Consider the following 16,684-nt stretch of genomic DNA (forward strand, 5'->3'; position numbering starts at 1 on the left):
AATAGCAACAACACAACAGGCTAGGTATCATACTCTTATAACTGTACACGTTCATTAAGGTAAAACTTCCTTTCTCATGAGCCTGCTGAACATTCCCGGCTCTACCAAGAGCCCAAAAACAATGTTCTTCTTAAGTGGTGATATACATGTTGCTTACAGCTATAGGGCGCAGATACAGTTATAGGGCAAAAAAGCAGTATAGGTAAGAGTTCCTGACTAGAAATTTGGACAAAGCCAGTTATATGAACCTAGTCCTAAGATACCCTCAGAGCCCTAGGTTGAAATGCAGACAGAATTTAGTATTTGGACATGACTTTAGGATTTTGACTAGAGTTTTGAGACAAGCGTCCCAGAGGTATGACGTAGCACTCGAGTCCCACTAGTGTGATAGAGCACCAGGAACGATGAAATGTAGGTGACAGAACCAAAGTAGTTATGGAACCCCTGACTACTGAACATCCAAACGTACTTGGAGAGTAATGTGGAGACAGAAAGCCATTGGTCTGAGAGTGCTCCAAGGAAAGCACAGATTTCCTGATTGCATTGGATGCATGCTTAGCAAGACTCCCAGTTAGTTTTACTTTGTCTGATGCAATCTTGCCTGATCATGGGACCACTACCCTACCGGCTCTCTCTATTGAAGCCTGGGCGCTTTTTTAATTTTTTCTTTTTCAAATTTTAGACATTTAGAAATCTCAGAAGATTAAAGGTTCAGTTCAAACATTTTCAAAAACTCATCCTTCAGAAAACATTAGCCCATTTATTTGCCACCTTGGCGAAAGTGGAACACTAACTACATCTAGCTGATAAATTTGAAACTTTTTTCGTTAGATAAAGTTGTGGGCTGCAGGAAGTAATTGCCTCTGAAGATGGGCTCTAACCAAATTAGCGTTATGCTCATCTTCAACCTCAGCCTTATCTCCTTTTACTTCCTTGACAGCTTGGGACTTGGCTGCTGGCCCTTTGCTTTCCAATGAGTGAACTAATTTTTATTACCGAAGGTTTATCTACTAATTTGAAACTTTTAACTGTTTATTTACCCTTTGCACAAGAAACCGAACTTTAATCTGAAAAAAAAAACAAGATCGATTTGTACCTACATATGGAGCCTTTTCCAGCTAATTTGTAAGAATGAGCAACACTCTGTTGTGCATCAGATACTATTACAGACACTGTCAGTGTTAATGTCCAGGGACACCACTGACTATGGGGATTCTTGCTTTTTTTCTTTTATTTAACCTGTATCTTCTGCCAGTGGCCATTTGCTGCACGGACTAGGCTTTGCATTTTACGTATATGCCTATGGGAACCAGATTCTGTTTAACACTCGGAACCAGGAGGAAATGTAGTTCCAGTCACTTGTGCAGCGCTTGATAAGGTGCACTGGTGGATAAGTGCCAACTAACTTAAGCTTAACTCCTCAAAACCCAAGCTCTTAGTGACAGAAAATACTCCCTAAGTCTATAACTTCAGTCTATTGATGTTTGTCCCACTCTAGTTTGTCTAGTTAGAAGGATGGCAGACCAGTTGGACATCACTTTACTATCAGCTACACAATTCTCTGACCCTTCTGCTCTTAGTGCATTTTTAAGGAAAAATCAAAACACAATTGTCAATATATTCAAGGCTCTACAACCAGTATTATCCAGTTTGAAATATCTTACCACATCTCTACCAAAATCAGAAACTTGCATGGACTAACCTTAAAAAAGAAGATGTTGTAAATCTGCCTAATGTATCATTACCGTTCTACTTCTCTCTAGCTAACGCAATTCACTAAATATCTGCATTCGCACAGTTTGTAATGTTCGTCTAACCTTCTCAACAGGGTTCCTAAACTGAGGAGCTCTGAGTGGGGTGGTAGATCCTACATGCAGCAAGTTGTAAGGTTGTGGAAACCTCTCGGGAAATAATCAGACCAATCATACGTCCCACAGAAACTGCCAAGACCCGGCTGCCTGACACCTAATTAAAGCTTTTTCTTTGGAGCATACTTTTTGTACCCAATAGCGCCAAGAGATCTTCCACTGAAGATGTACACTGTGTTTAGAAATAGCCATACAGACAGATACATATTAGTAACACCCCAACACTGACAAAACTAAAACCTTAGATTCCAGACATAGTTGGTTTAGAATTGCATATCTTGGTTTCGATATTGTCATCAGGTAGTGACCAAGACATAAGACAACAATATAGCTATAGGATATTAGAAGCCACCTGCGATACTAAGAGATCTAAGGTACTAAGAGATCTCTAGCATAGCTCTAAAATTGGGGATAATGACAGAGCCCTCTAAAAGTGACAGACTCCTGGGAGAGTCACTGTTCCTCGAACAATCTTTAGATAAAGATAGGGTGCTATAAGAGACTCACTGCTGTGTGAGAATGGTGGGGCCTAGTTGAAAAGCCCCGGGATTTAAGTGACTGAGCCCTATGAAAGTAAGAACAACTGTGAGGAATCGGTGTGTGTTTTAAGGTGTGATTGTGTGACCTCACAGTGTAGTACCACGAACCAACCCCTTTAGAATCCTTGGGTTTTGTTTGTTAAACCTTTGGCCCAACCCTAGGTGGTAGCTGTAGCTCTACGCAGCAAGACTTACGCAGAGTAACAACTGTCAGGCATTTAAACAGCACCAATACAATTGAGGAAAAAATTCAATGAGATGCAAAAGAAAACCAATTTATAAAAAATATACTGGAATTGTATGTATTTTTAGACATCACAACGAAAAAGATCCACAAAGTTGAGGGTAGCTGTAATGTGGTCACTATAGGCGACCAACTCAAGTAGGTCCTCATCCAGGTCCTCAGAACTAGTTCCCTCTGCATGTGAAGTAGTCTTCAGTTGGGTCCAGGCACTTTTATACTTTGCTTTCCTATGCAATTGGGACTAATGCAAGGGATGAAGGATTGAGAAGATGCTCAAAGGACTCTGTGGATGCGATGCAGTCAACTTCGACTACTCGTCAGTCCACGAAGGGGGTGAGGCAGTCCTGGTCATAGGGTTGACGTCCCTCAAAGTCCTCTCAGTGCCAGTCCCTACTGGTCTACTGGTTGCCCAATATTGCAATCCCAGGCCAATCCTTCCTGGGTCGATAACTCATCCTCTGGGGGGGTCCCAGCTGCACTCCCAACAACACTCACAGGCTCAGCAAACTGGTGCAACTTTGTGAATCAGGTTTTGGTGCCTGGTGCTTCACTGAGGTTGCTGGCAGCTGGTTGAAGACTTTGGGCTACCTACTTCCCCCAGCAGACTTCTCAGCTGACTGACCTTTGGAGTTTCTTGGCTTTGACTGGGCTCTGGAGAGGACTTCTCAAGCAGGACACAGCACGCACAGTCCCTCCACCAGGTTCAACAGGTACAGTGCACTCCGGTGCAGCCTCTCTTTACTGGTTCCACAGTAGTGCAGTCCTTTCTCAGTCCTTCGTCCAGTCCAGTCGAGATCTGAGTTCGAGGTGCAAGGGGTGCCCTGCTAATGCTGAGAAAATGCCCTTGGTAGCCAATGGGCTACCAGGTTCCATCTCACCTGATGACCACTTTCTACATAGTGCTGCATATGGTCATCCTAGGATGCACCATTCTATCCACTTGCAATAAAGCAAGACCCCTCTCCCGGCATGTGGAGCTCCCTGGCCTAAACCGGAGGAGTGGCTACATGCCCCGGGAAAACCGGTTTGACAATTGTTTTCCCCTCTCCTGTCCCAAGTGCCAGCCTATCTGCCTAAGCAATGGAGCAGCCCCTCTGCCATATGTTACCCATTTGCCCTTCAAAGGCAGTTTATCCTTTAAAGCTCGTCTTTTGGGCCAACACCTGTGTGGCTTCCTACAGGAGGTAGGTGACATCTCCTTCCAGAGAACACCCTTGGATGGACACAGAGTAATGAAGGCAAGAAAGTGACAACTTTGCTAAAGTTGTATACTATAACTTAATTTCGACCTGAGAATCAAGGCTTAATGTAACGAGTTGTTGGATACCTTGGATGATCCACTTTGGTCACACCATTCCAGAGTTAGCACAGCTAAGGGGTCAGCGTGAAACTTTGCACTAGCCAACTAGGCAAACAAGCCTTTCCACAATAAAAACAATAGTTTCGTGTTTTCACTCTCAAAACATGCAAAGTTTCATATTTTGCCTGTGGAATATGTTGTACCTGGCGTTGGGACGCGATAAGCCTGCCATAGGGATGGCTTATGCATATACCAGGGGGGAGTCTGACTTTGCCAAGTCTGACTTTGCCATTGCTTTAAATTGCAAAGTCAGGCTAGCAGTTAAACTGCTCTTCCAGCCTGCAAATGGTAGGCTGTTAGTCCCGTTTTACTTGCGTCCTACCCTAGGTGGCACAACCAGTGCTGCAATCGCTTTTTGGACTCTCTAACTTAATTGCCCTGGGTACCCTTTAATACAGACTTACAGGTAAGCTAGCTCAGCCAATTGGGTATAAGCTAATTCAACATATCAGTTTAAGGTCAGGGCACAGGCACGAGGTCTGGTTAGCAGGCCCCAGTGCACTCTCAGCGAGTCTAAAATCAGTAACATTAGTCCAATACTTGAGGGTAGATGAAAAGCGGACTTTCTTTACAGAGCCCTAGATTAAGCACCGGGACCTAGAGCGCACGAGTCATTTGAAAGCAACAGAAGGCTGGGAGTCGGGTAATGCAGAAAGAAGCCCTGGAACAGAGGAAGGGAGAGTTACAGGGCCTCTGAATAGTGAAAGGTACTTAGGGGGTGGGGTAGCATCGGTTGTTTAGCCTGTAAACTTAAGAGTAGTTAGGTTGAGTGGCCTTCCCTACCCCAAGAGCTTGTTAAACAGCAATACGCCATGGCATAGTGTAATGCCTTGCGCGGCAAATAGACATTAGCCCAAGGCCCCAAGTAACAGTAGAATAAAGTGGACATGTGCAGAAAGGCAGCCATGCGTTCCTGTCAAACGTGCCTGTTAAATTCAAACGAAGGAACGCGTTTCAGGCAAACACGGTTTTAAAACTCCTGAAGAGCATCGGTTTCTTCATCAGGATACTGCATTCTTGGTGCAGAGCACGAGTTATCCGTCCCTCCTGAGAAGTAATATTTACACCGCCACCAGACAAAGGTCAGGCTCCAATATGGCAGGGCCTTTCTCAATGCCGCCTTTGAAACCCAGTGCCCGCTCACGCAGCTCTGGAATCTGCGCTGATTTACAGCGTCAAGATGTGTGAAGGCAGAAGCTCTTCCCGGGAGGCGGGGGGCGCGCGGAGATGGCTCCGGCTGCAAACAAGCCCTGCTTGCGCAAACAGCCCCTCGTTTATCAGCCGCTGGACGAACAAGAGCGCTCAGTTCAGCTGCGCGCGGAGACGCCGCATCCGGGGCTCGCGAGGAGGCTCTGGCCGAGGGCACGCTCCGGGTGACAGGGCTTGCGTGGAGGCTCCGGCCGAGGGCACGCTCCGGGTGACGCACGTGCGCCGTGCGCGCCCTGCGCAGTATCACTCGGGCGGGCCCTTGGGAGCGGAAGATGCCAGGCTCGATAGCTCCAGGGTGTGTTGTTTGGGTCTGATTTAACCACGAATACCGACAGTGTCCCCAGACCTTCGCCAGAGGTGTCCAAGCACACGCACTGCTGGACTCCAGCTAGGTAACCAGTTACTCCATTTCAGGCGCTCGAATCCCCAAGGTAAAGAAGACGAGCAGCCAAGGCTTATGAGGCGGACATGGGTTAGAAGCTAGCACAGGGCGTGAAGTAGGAAATAGACTGCAGAAACAATGCCTTATTGGACCTTAATTACAGAGAAGTAAAAATAGTGGTACAAATTATATGGATATAAAAAGGTATCAGTTCCTTTTGGGGCCGAGGTATGGCCCCAAACACGTATATACAGTTTATGTTATTTTACTAGCATTAATAGATCAGATTTCTGTGGTCTGTGTTATGAGTCGTTTTGACTGAAGACCTTGGGGAGTCCGTGATTATGCTTCAATTACTTACCGGTAATTGCATTACTCTGAGTCCTACTCCCTCGCTTCCCTTACTTACAAAATTGAGGCATCCCTGCCTCACCAGACACCCGTACCCACGTGATTTGTCACGTGGGGACTATATATAGAGCCCCCAGCCCCCTCATACCTCCTGTAATACCACACAGATCGAAACCATACCAAAAGGTTGGCCTGGACCTTCAGGGAGGGAGGGAGGGAAGTAAGTAAGGGAAGCGAGGGAGTAGGACTCAGAGTAATTCAATTACTGGTAAGTAATTGAAGCATTACCTCATCGTCCCTCCCTCGCTTCCCTTCCTTACAAAATTGAGATGTACAAAGCCAAACAGGACAACCAAAGAAGGTATGCAAAAAACAGGTTTATTAAAAAACACAGAAGACCAGGGAAAAACCACTATTCAGGAACCATAGTGGAAAGAACCCTGTGTCCAAAGACATCAGCACAGTCAACCTCCTGTCCAATCCCGTAATGAGAGGCAAATGTCAGCGGGGAAGCCCAGGTGGCAGCCCGGCAGATCTCCGAAATGGAAGCCCCTTGGACCTCCGCACAGGAAGCAGCCATGGAGCGAGTGGAACAACCCTGAACCCCCAAAGGAGAAAGGTGACCCCCCTCTTTGTAAGCCAAAGAAATCAGCGAACGAACCCAACGACTCAAGGAAGGAGTAGAAGGACGCAAACCCCGATTCACAGGACCAAAATTAACAAAAAGGGAATCCGAGAGACGGAAAGGAGCGACCCGCTCCAAATAGACCAGGAGAGCCCTCCTAACATCCAAAGAGTGAAGCCGGACCTCAGACTCCGAGGACGGAGAATCAAAAAAGGAAGGAAGAACCAACTCCTGATCCCTGTGGAACTGAGAATCCACCTTAGGACGAAGAATCGGCCGCAACACGATTCTGTCATCAAAAATCCGACAAAAAGGGTGCTTGGAAGAAAGAGCACCCAGTTCACCCAGGCGGCGAGCAGAGGAAATGGCCATAAGAAAGAAGGTCTTGAAGGACAAGAGGCGCAGATCCACCGAAAGCAAAGGCTCAAAGGGAGAAGACATCAAGGCGTCCAAAACCAGAGAAAGATCCCAGGTCGGAAAATGCCTCCGAGGGGCAGGAAGAACATTACACAAACCCTTAAAAAGGCGACTGACCAACCCCTCAGAATCAGAGAGATTGCCCCAAGAGCTTCGAAACGCCTTAATCGCTGCCCATTGCAAATGAAGGGAAGACACTTTCAAGCCCAAGGCAGCACCCTCCTGAAGAAACAGCATCACCTCAAACAAAGAAGAGGTAGCAGGGTCCAAACCCCGGACAAGACACCATCGACTGAAAGAACGCCAGTGACGCAAATAAGACTTGTTGGTCGAAGCGCGCCTAGCCGCCTGCAGAGTAGAGGTCAAACCAGCCGGAACCCCTTGACGCAGAAGACCTAAGCGTTCAACCTCCAAGCCGCCAAGCGCATCCGGCCCAGAACATCCCGTTGCAACGCCGGGAAGACCAAAGGGGGAGGGGACAGAGGCAGCAACCACTCCACCTCCGACCTCATCTCCACCAGGAGAGGAAACCAGGAGGCACGAGGCCACGCCGGAGCCACCAGAATCACAGAAGCCCCCGAGGACCGGACCCGGAGAAGGAAGCGGAGAAGAAGGGGGAAAGGAGGAAACGCATACAGAAGCCCGCGGGGCCAAGGGCAGGAGAGAGCATCCACCGCCCAGGCCGACCCCTCCCGACAGCGGGAGACAAACCGGGACACCAAGGCATTTCCCACATCCGCAAAGAGGTCCACCACCGGAACACCCCAACGCACCGTCAGAGCCACAAACAACTCCCGATGAAGGCAGAAATCCACAGAAGACGGAATGGCCCTGCTGAGGGCATCCGCCCGGGAATTGGACACCCCCTGAATATGGATCGCCGAGAGCGCCAACAGATGAGATTCCGCCCAAACAAACAACCGCCTCGCCACCAGGGCTAGAGAAGAGGACCTCGTCCCCCCCTGCCTGTTGACGTAAGCCATGGCAGTGATGTTGTCCGTCCTGATCAGGACCACGGAACCCCGCAGAAACTGGGAGAAGGCCAACAGAGCCAAACGGACCGCCTCCAACTCCCTCCAGTTCGACGACATCCCGCTCTGAGCGGGAGACCAGAAGCCCCTGGACTGATGAACCCCCAGCCAGGCCCCCCATCCCGAGAGGCTGGCATCAGTGGTCACCACGACCGGAGCCGGAGGAGAGAGAGAGACACCCTTCAGCAAATGACCCCGAACCAGCCACCAACCCAGAGACGACCTGATCTGAGGGGAAACCGGGATTGGAGAAGAGAGGGGAAGGCAAAGGGGAGACCAATGCGCCAGAACATGAGCCATCAGAGTGTGCAAATGGAATCTGGCCCAAGGAACCAGAAAAACTGTGGCCGCCATATCCCCCTGGACCTGTAGCCAACGTGCTGCCACCTGCACCAGACCGGACAGAAGAGACAGGATGTGAGCTTGAATCTTGGCCACCCGAGCCTCGGGCAGAGTGACCACCCCCAAATCGGTCCGAAACCTGGCCCCAATGAAGAGACGATCCTGGGATGGAACAAGGAACGACTTGCCCAGATTGACAAGAAAGCCGTGTTCCCTCAAAACGGCCAGCACCACGTCTGTGTGATCGAGAGACAACTGGAAAGAGGGAGCATGAACCAACCAGTCGTCTAGATATGGATGTAGAAAGATCCCCCGACAGTGGACCAGGGCCACCAAAGGGGCCAAGAGTTTGGTGAAGACCCGAGGGGCGGACTTCAGCCCGAATGGCAAAACCGCAAACTGGAAGTGGAAGCTGCCAATCGCAAAACGAAGAAACTGCTGATGAGTCCGAGCCACAGGAACGTGAAGGTAAGCGTCCTGCAAATCGATAGACGTCATGAAGTCCCGGACCCCCACCAACGGGATGATGGACTGCAAAGTCACCATTTTGAAGTGGACGGTCCGAACCCAACCATTCACCCTCTTCAGGTCCAGAACCGGCCGGAATCCCCCTGCCACCTTCTGGACCAGAAACAAAATGGAATAACATCCCAGACCTCGCTGCGTCAGTGGGACCAGAACGATCGCCTTCTTTGACAGAAGATCCCGAACCCCTTCCAGCAGAGCCTCCCTCTTGGTCGGAGACTTGGGGATAGGAGTAAGGATGGTGCCCCAGCCGGGTGGAACGGCAACAAAGTCTATAAGATAGCCTCTCCTGATAATAGTCAACGCCCAGAGATCCCTCACATCCAGCCGCCAAGCGACCAGGAAAGACATCAGCCTCCCGCCCACAGGACCGGCGGCCGAAACACAGTCGACGTCAGGACTTCCTCTTGAAGGTATCCGCCGGAAGCTTGGGACCAGGCAAGACCGAAGATTTCCCGGGTCTGAAGCGGCGCTGACGAGTAGAAAAGTTCTTGGAGGACTGGCGGGAAGACTGAAAGGACGCAGAGGAGGAAGGAGCCGGATTCCAAAAACGGCGAGAACCAGTGGCAGACGCCTTGCCCTTGTAAGGCAGAGCATGTTTACGGTCCTTGAAGGCCTTAGTGATCATACTATCCAGCTGGTCACCAAAGAGGATCTTGCCATCAAAGGGGATCTTAAGGAGCGAGGACTTCTCCGAAGAATCAGCCTTCCAGTCACGCATCCACAAGTTCCGACGAGCCAAAACCAAGGAGCCAGAGGCCATGGCTGCAGACCGAAGCACATCCGAAGAGACGTCAGCCAAGAGCTTAGCCTATTGCTCCATGTGAACAAGCAAGCCAGAGCAGTCCGTCTCCTCCTGAATAGCCGTGGCCAGTTTGCCAAAGTCAGACACCAAGGACTGTGCCGCATATGCCGAGTAGACGCCAGCACGTAAAGACAAATTCCCAGCGGAAAAGGCTTTCTTCAGTGCACCATCCACCTTCTTATCAGTAGCATCCGAAGGTGAACAATCTTCAGGATTGAGAGAAGTGCGACCAATAAGAGTGGCTATCATGGCATCCACCTTCACAGAGTGAGGAAGAGAGACCTCCCCATCCTCCAGGGAATAAAGCTTCTGCAAAAAGCGAGGAACAGAGGCGCGCTCAAGGTCCCGCTATTCCCCCGAAATCAAGTCTTTGATGCGGCCATGAAAGGGCATAGCGAGCGCAAGTGGCTTAACATATTGGGGAAAAATGTCCTCAGACCCCACGGGAGCAGCAAAAGGAGAAAATCCCAAGTTCTCCCTGATGTGTTGGAGAATAGCAGGCACCTCTTCCCTACGCACAAACTTCCCCGAAGACGTAGAAGGCATGGCAGAGTCCGAAGAAGAAGAGGAGTCCTCAGAGGGAGAGTCCACCGGACCCCCCCGCAGCACGAGAAGACCTGCGCCTTGTCATAGCACCCCTCGCCTCCAGGGCACGAGACACAGCAGCCTCAATCATGGACTGCACCTCAGAAGCAGACAGGAGGGCAGAAGAATCCACCGGACCCTGGGACCTGGTCCGACGAGCCGGGATAGGCATCTCATCATCAGAAGAGGAGGACAAAACACGTAAGCGCTTGGAGGTCCGCTTAGCCATAATGAAAAAGGTCAGAGAAGCACAGCAGAGACAAGCCTTAAATAAGGAGTATCCCAGAAACCGACCAATAAATACAAAATACCGGGAGGTAACCAATGAAGTAGCAAGAAAACGAAAAACCAATCAGTAAATGACAAAAAAGAAATAAAAACGACCTCTTACGAGGCCCCTACTGTAATGGAGCATCAGAAACAGCCAGCCGAGGATCATCAGCACATCCGACAGCCGCCGTCCCCTATTCCGGCCTCCAGAACCGGAACTACAGCCCCAGCCACACAGGGCCGGTGACTCCGTCACCCGGAACCTGTCCGCCCAGCCGTCGAAGAGTGCACCGCTACTCCTGCAACGCGGTGAGGAAGGCTCGCGTACTCCAGGCCGGCACCGCCAGACCCAGCAGGCAGCATAAAGCGAGGGCGAAGCCCTCAGAACGTGAAGAATGACCGCAGCTCCGCAAAACGGCCAGCGCGTGGGACGCGCGTCTCACAATGGTGAGACAAGAAAAAAAACAGGAGGTATGAGGGGGCTGAGGGCTATATATAGTCCCCACGTGACAAATCACGTGGGTACGGGTGTCTGGTGAGGCAGGGATGCCTCAATTTTGTAAGGAAGGGAAGCGAGGGAGGGACGATGAGGTAATGGGTTTTCCCTTGGAAGCGCATTTGCAGAGGGGTAGATTAGGTGCAACAAACCAACCCGTTTGCCTCTGGTATGGATCACTCACTAAGCGCACAACATAAGGCCTTTTCCTTAAAAGCCCAGGTAAGGTTAATGCCATGTATCGCAGGGACTGACCCGGACTGTATCTCAAAGATAGATGTGAATCCTTATCCTAGTCCGGTGCAGTCGTGCAATTGTGAGAATATTACAATGTGCACACAGACCCACCTTCCAGTGTGAGAGAGAACTGGCAGAGCTTTACTGATTTTTTGATCACGGCTGTCTGCAAGCAGGAGTACAACTGTTAAAAGCATACTCTTACAACTGCATCCTTTATGATTCACACAGCCTCCAAGTCTCTACAGAAAGAAACATTAGTTTGTCTTCAATGGATTTATACAAATAAATGGTTGATATAGTTTGCTGTACGTTGGTATACTCAGTGATGTCAATAGAGCAGCCCATCATTGGGGAGAATGTTTTCCGGAGTCTACTCTCTGACTTGAGAGCATTTATGTGGATGTGAACGTAATTACTGTGTTTAACTGAACAGTTCCTTCAGCAGTCCAAGGACACATCTATCTGAGACATGCATAAGCCCTAATACTGGACACTTCTTTCTGGCTCTGACCAGAAACCCCCAAGTTTGTATTTCTCTGCGTGACCACTAGTGGCATTGGGGCACCAGCATAAATTTATGTGCTTGAACGGAGACACAATGCTGGTACTTCTGTTGTCTGCAAGCAGGCTGCAACATTACTTATGTGGGGTCAAAGAAACAAAACCAAATAATGTTGTGTAGAGTGTAGGATATTCTTTGGTCCATCTTTTAATTGCCATTATTGTAGAGCAAGCCCCTTCTCTGAAAAGCACTGCACACAACTGAATGTACACGTTCTACAAAGCCTGCAAACTATACAACAGAGACCAAAGCCATCCAGAGAGCAGAAGCCCAGCCAGATCCTTCCGTCTGTTAAAAAGCTTGTCGTCTGACCCCTTCGTGTGGTGTTCTCCCTCGACTAGTAGCTTCTTAGAAGACTTGGTATGTGTCTCAACATCAGCTATACTCATGCTCCTTGCAAAGTTCTTGATTTGAGGATCAAAACCATAGAATCAATGGCCGTATGATGATCTTTGTGCTCAGAGTCGGAACCAGAGGAGAAGATGGCTTCTGTGCAAGGAGTCAGCTGGTGGAGCGGAATGCCCGAAGGGATGGCCTCCTTGCTTTGTTCCACGTCGAGGAAAAGTTGTTCCCCGAAAATGTCAAGAGCGTTGTTGGAAGCTTGCCATTGTAGTATGCCTATGGCCTTTATCATCAATATTGAAGGGATTTCTTTGAATGGGGGTCACGCAGGCCTCGCTAGCAGTTTGGTTGTTGTTAGGGGACAGACAAAGGTTACACACCTGGTGGTGTGCGGTCCACGAAAAGTTAGTGTGACTTTGAAGACCGTTCTGAAAGGGCATCCGTTCTATCACCCGTTGGACATTCTCCACTGCAAAGTTGTCAAAGATGAGAGGCACGAAGCTGGAAGAGAGCAGAGGCCTAGCCGGTTCCGGAGCCGATGGCGTGTCGGTCTCCGGGAGATGTTTCGGAAGAAAGTTTATGATTGCTGTCTTTTTTAAGTATGAAAGACAAATAAACCGGGTGGGACTGAACAGAAGCGTAGAGAGAGTCTAACTTGGAGCCCTAGTCATACACATCCAAGCCTGACGACAATAAAAAAAGATTGGTGCGCCCAGGCGCATTGTTAACTAAGGTGGGAGTCACCATATACCACGTGACTTGAAAAAACAACTTACAAATGTCTAGTCCCAACACTAGATGACAGGAGTATGCAGAATGTGTACCTACAGTAACACATGCTACAAACATATATTTCTATTTGAAAGCATTGGAGTTTCAGTTTAAATCCACGTTTTAGTAGTAGCTGATATGTCAGGTAAAAGAAGAGATGTATTTTTGTAGTAAATGGCTTCTTCAGCAACTGAAGTAGATCTTGATCCTCACTATGAAACTGTGCTTAGTTTGACATCTACTGGAATACAGCAGTCGAGTAGTGCAGCTGAAGCATCATGCAGACTCTTACTTGTACGCCACTCCACGTCTTTTGTTGAAATTATCATTCAAACAGTGGAATGCTGGGAGGTCCATTCAAGACAGGGAGACTCTGGGCAAATAATGGCCTTTATAGACCTGCTCCAAAAGAAGTTTTCTGTTTCTCCCTTTTAAATTTACAACTTTTTCACCCTCAGTAAGTGGAATGTTCTAAAAGCATTATAGCCTCTATACCTTGAGCTGTACTGGTTGTTAGAGGCCCTCTCCCTATAGACCCTCGCCTACGGCTCATGCATATGAGTCAGGTTGAGCTAGTATAGTTGTCGGCAGCGGGCTAATGCTGTATTAAGTAGGCTGGATTGCAGTGCTTATGTGTACCAATGGTTGTAGGCGGTGGGCATCAATCATTTTAGAGGACTGGGGCATATATTTCCTCCTCAGACTTTGGCTCAGGGCAGAAAAGAAGCATAAAATGAAGAAAAAAGGAGAAAAAGAAGTATTAGAAAACAATGGCTAGGACAGAAACCAGGCATGAAAAGGAACCTGCAAGGTTAAACTAAAGAAACAGGAAATGTGGGGAGCTGGAAAAAGGCACAAGGAGGAATAAAGACTAGGCTGGTTTGCAATTCGGCCAACCCACATTTAAAAGGGGCAACAGAAGGCTCCTAAGAAAAACTCTGTGTCCCTGCACTTATTTTTAATTTTTCAATTAAGCATTATATAGTTGCCTATTAATTGTTGAATTGTGATCTTTACTCAGAGAGGATAGGAAAAGCTTTATTTTCTAAACTGCTACTTGAAAGTGACGCAATTAGATTTTTTTATAACTTCATACAGACACTTGTCCATGTATTATGCTCTGGAAGAAAGATACGCGATGGACCATATATGTGCTCTTTAAAATGTACAAACTGTCAAATATACACCCTGCACCTGGCTTGAAGGGCAGTACTATGGCGTGTTGAGCTCCTACTAATTACAAATACCCGACCCCCTCAATTAATGTGTCAAGAGGAGGTTCCCTGTGATGAAAACCCTCTACAAAGGCATGTACCACCTCTGCTCAAAATATGCAAGTTCTACAGTCCTTCTGAGCAGTTTGCAACAAGATACCTCCCAATATATTCCCAACAGCTGGATCACGTGTCTTTTTGACATAACCTTTGGCATGGTAGAGCCCTAGCCATAAACCTGTCAGGCTGCCAGAATTTTTCCATGACCTTTGCCCAATGAAATACAGGCCAAACTACAGGAATAGCGATTGCGATGCTTATTGGCTTTCAATAAATCGAGATTGATAGCTTTCCATCTGTCGCCTGCTGGGCCATCCTGCTTTGGAACCCATAAAAAGGGAGGGTTCATGGCATGCAGAACGGTCCAGTTTACCATCTCTTCCTCCGTGAAACGTGCCACTGAGGGGGCAGCGTCAACGGGTCTGCATATTTCTGGGCTCGTCACCCTCGCTGTGATATGCATCTTGCTCTATGGCTAACTGGCTCGTGCTGCTGCTGTCTGACACAGAGCGAAATTAAAGAAATCCAATTAGTTATTTCTAGAAATGTGCAGCTTAGAATGAATGTAGAGTAAATGAAATAGATTTGCTGCCACCACACACACTGAAATGCCAGGCTATTTTTTCAGAAAAGACTAGGGCTGGGAGACCTATACATTTTTTGCTCCAAAGTAAATTATTATTATTATTATTAAAGAATTTTGTACCGCGCACGGTTACCCAGGGGCATCCCAGCGCTAATAGAGAATCAGAGCAAGCAGCCTGTATGGAGCGGAACAGAAGCTGAAATTATTCTGGGACCAGGGGATACGGGAGTCGGGGTGATGAGACACCATAATATTTTGTATCTTTCATTTCTATCGCTTTCTTTTTTCATATCGTGCTCTGTGTATCGGGTTAATGGCTGGCGGTTTTATTTTTTGCTGAGTTGCAGACTTGTGCATATAGTATGGGTCCACCCAATGGAATTTAATAATATATTTGTGCACATTAAAGAAAGAGCGTTATTAAAACCCTTTAACTTGCTTACTCTTAAATGCAGAAGCCAAAGGCAATGTGATTTTCTGGAAGACGTAAATTACTAAGTGTAAACTGAACAACGATTCTAATCAGTTGAATGGTTGGTATTTTGCATTAAAAAAATCCCACTTTCAAGCGGATCGCAGTAAATTTGCTGGATGATTGCCTTTAATACTCTCACGACTCATAATGCTTTACTTTAGCTTGAGCGTAATTTAACTATCAGAACTTACCATCTATATGAAGCACTTGCCACTCTCCACCGAGCCATGCTTTCTTGGACGCATATAAAATTGTGTAGCTGGTTACAGACATTTCCAGGCCTTCTGGAGGCTTCCAAGAGACGAGTGCAGTGCCCTCCTCGATCAAAGTTACCTTCACGGCCATTGGAGGGCTTCTTGGAGCTGTGGGAACACACAAGGTGAAAACTTTACAAGTCAAATCCTTAGAAAATCCTGCACACAAATGATTCACAGGCGTTTAAGTAGTAAAGTGCCCCTTATTACTAACATATTGTTAACATTTAATTTAATTTTTTTGGTTCACTACCAACTATTTCGCGTTTATGTGGCAACGGAGGATGCCTGTGCAATAACCATACAACCACGTCTTCCGGACGCCCTTGAGTCAAGGAACCTGGTCATCGACAATTAGATTAAATTATGTTTTCAGTGTCTAGGATAAATAACCCTGTGATTTACTGACAAGTCGAAGAGCAATAAAAGGCAGCTTAAGAAGAACGCAGAGTTGTGAAAGTTAAAGAAAAGCCTTAAATGAGTAGAGAACCGCGTATTAGATTACTCTGGAATCACTACCATGAGTAATATATTTAATTTTGAATACAGAACCACTGAATGAAGTACCTGCTCTCTCTTCACTTGTGGCACTCTTAAGTGTTGCCTCATGCGATACCCGTGTGCTCACTGCTGTAGATTCTAACAGTTACTCTATGAACAAGAGCTGGTGGTCCAGCTAAGGGAGGTCTAAACCTCTTGCCTCTTTCTAGTTTAAAACACAGCAGGAAGAAAAACAAACACTACCATGGAAGCCTGTCGGGTAGAACGTCCCTTATGGTACTCCGAATCTGTGCCTCCATTTTGGGCAGTCAGTCTTTCCACTTCGATGTGTCCTTGCCCCTCTCACATCTTGAGAGGCTCTGTTTTCCCTCCCAAGTTTGTATTTCTTAGCCTTGCTTTGGGTTGCAAATACACCCAACTCAAAGTCTGCCCAGCAGCAGGATGTGCGGGCCCATGGAGAGGCTGGATGCCCTTCCCACTACCCTCTTCCAAAGGCGAGGGATCATTTTCAGAGTGGGAGCGCTGACATCAGCGTGTCATCACAGAAGTCATAGGGATTGCGAAAAATCCAAGCTTCACATAGACAAGAACAAGAGTAGTAACTGAGCCACGCCCTTTCAACAATGGAGT

General features: G+C 47.8%; 1 protein-coding gene across 1 annotated transcript in view; it reads right to left on the reverse strand.

Annotated features, from left to right (window-relative positions):
* PRTG (protogenin) overlaps positions 1 to 16,684 on the reverse strand; it is a 98,187-nt gene that overhangs the window by 10,032 nt on the left and 71,471 nt on the right. Inside the window, exon 13 of the mRNA XM_078684869.1 lies at positions 15,491 to 15,661. Coding sequence (XP_078540995.1) covers positions 15,491 to 15,661 — 171 coding nt within the window. The remainder of the gene's footprint in view (positions 1 to 15,490; positions 15,662 to 16,684) is intronic.

This window comes from Lissotriton helveticus, chromosome 3_2, assembly GCF_964261635.1.
Source record: "Lissotriton helveticus chromosome 3_2, aLisHel1.1, whole genome shotgun sequence".
Classification (NCBI taxonomy): Eukaryota; Metazoa; Chordata; class Amphibia; order Caudata; family Salamandridae; genus Lissotriton; species Lissotriton helveticus.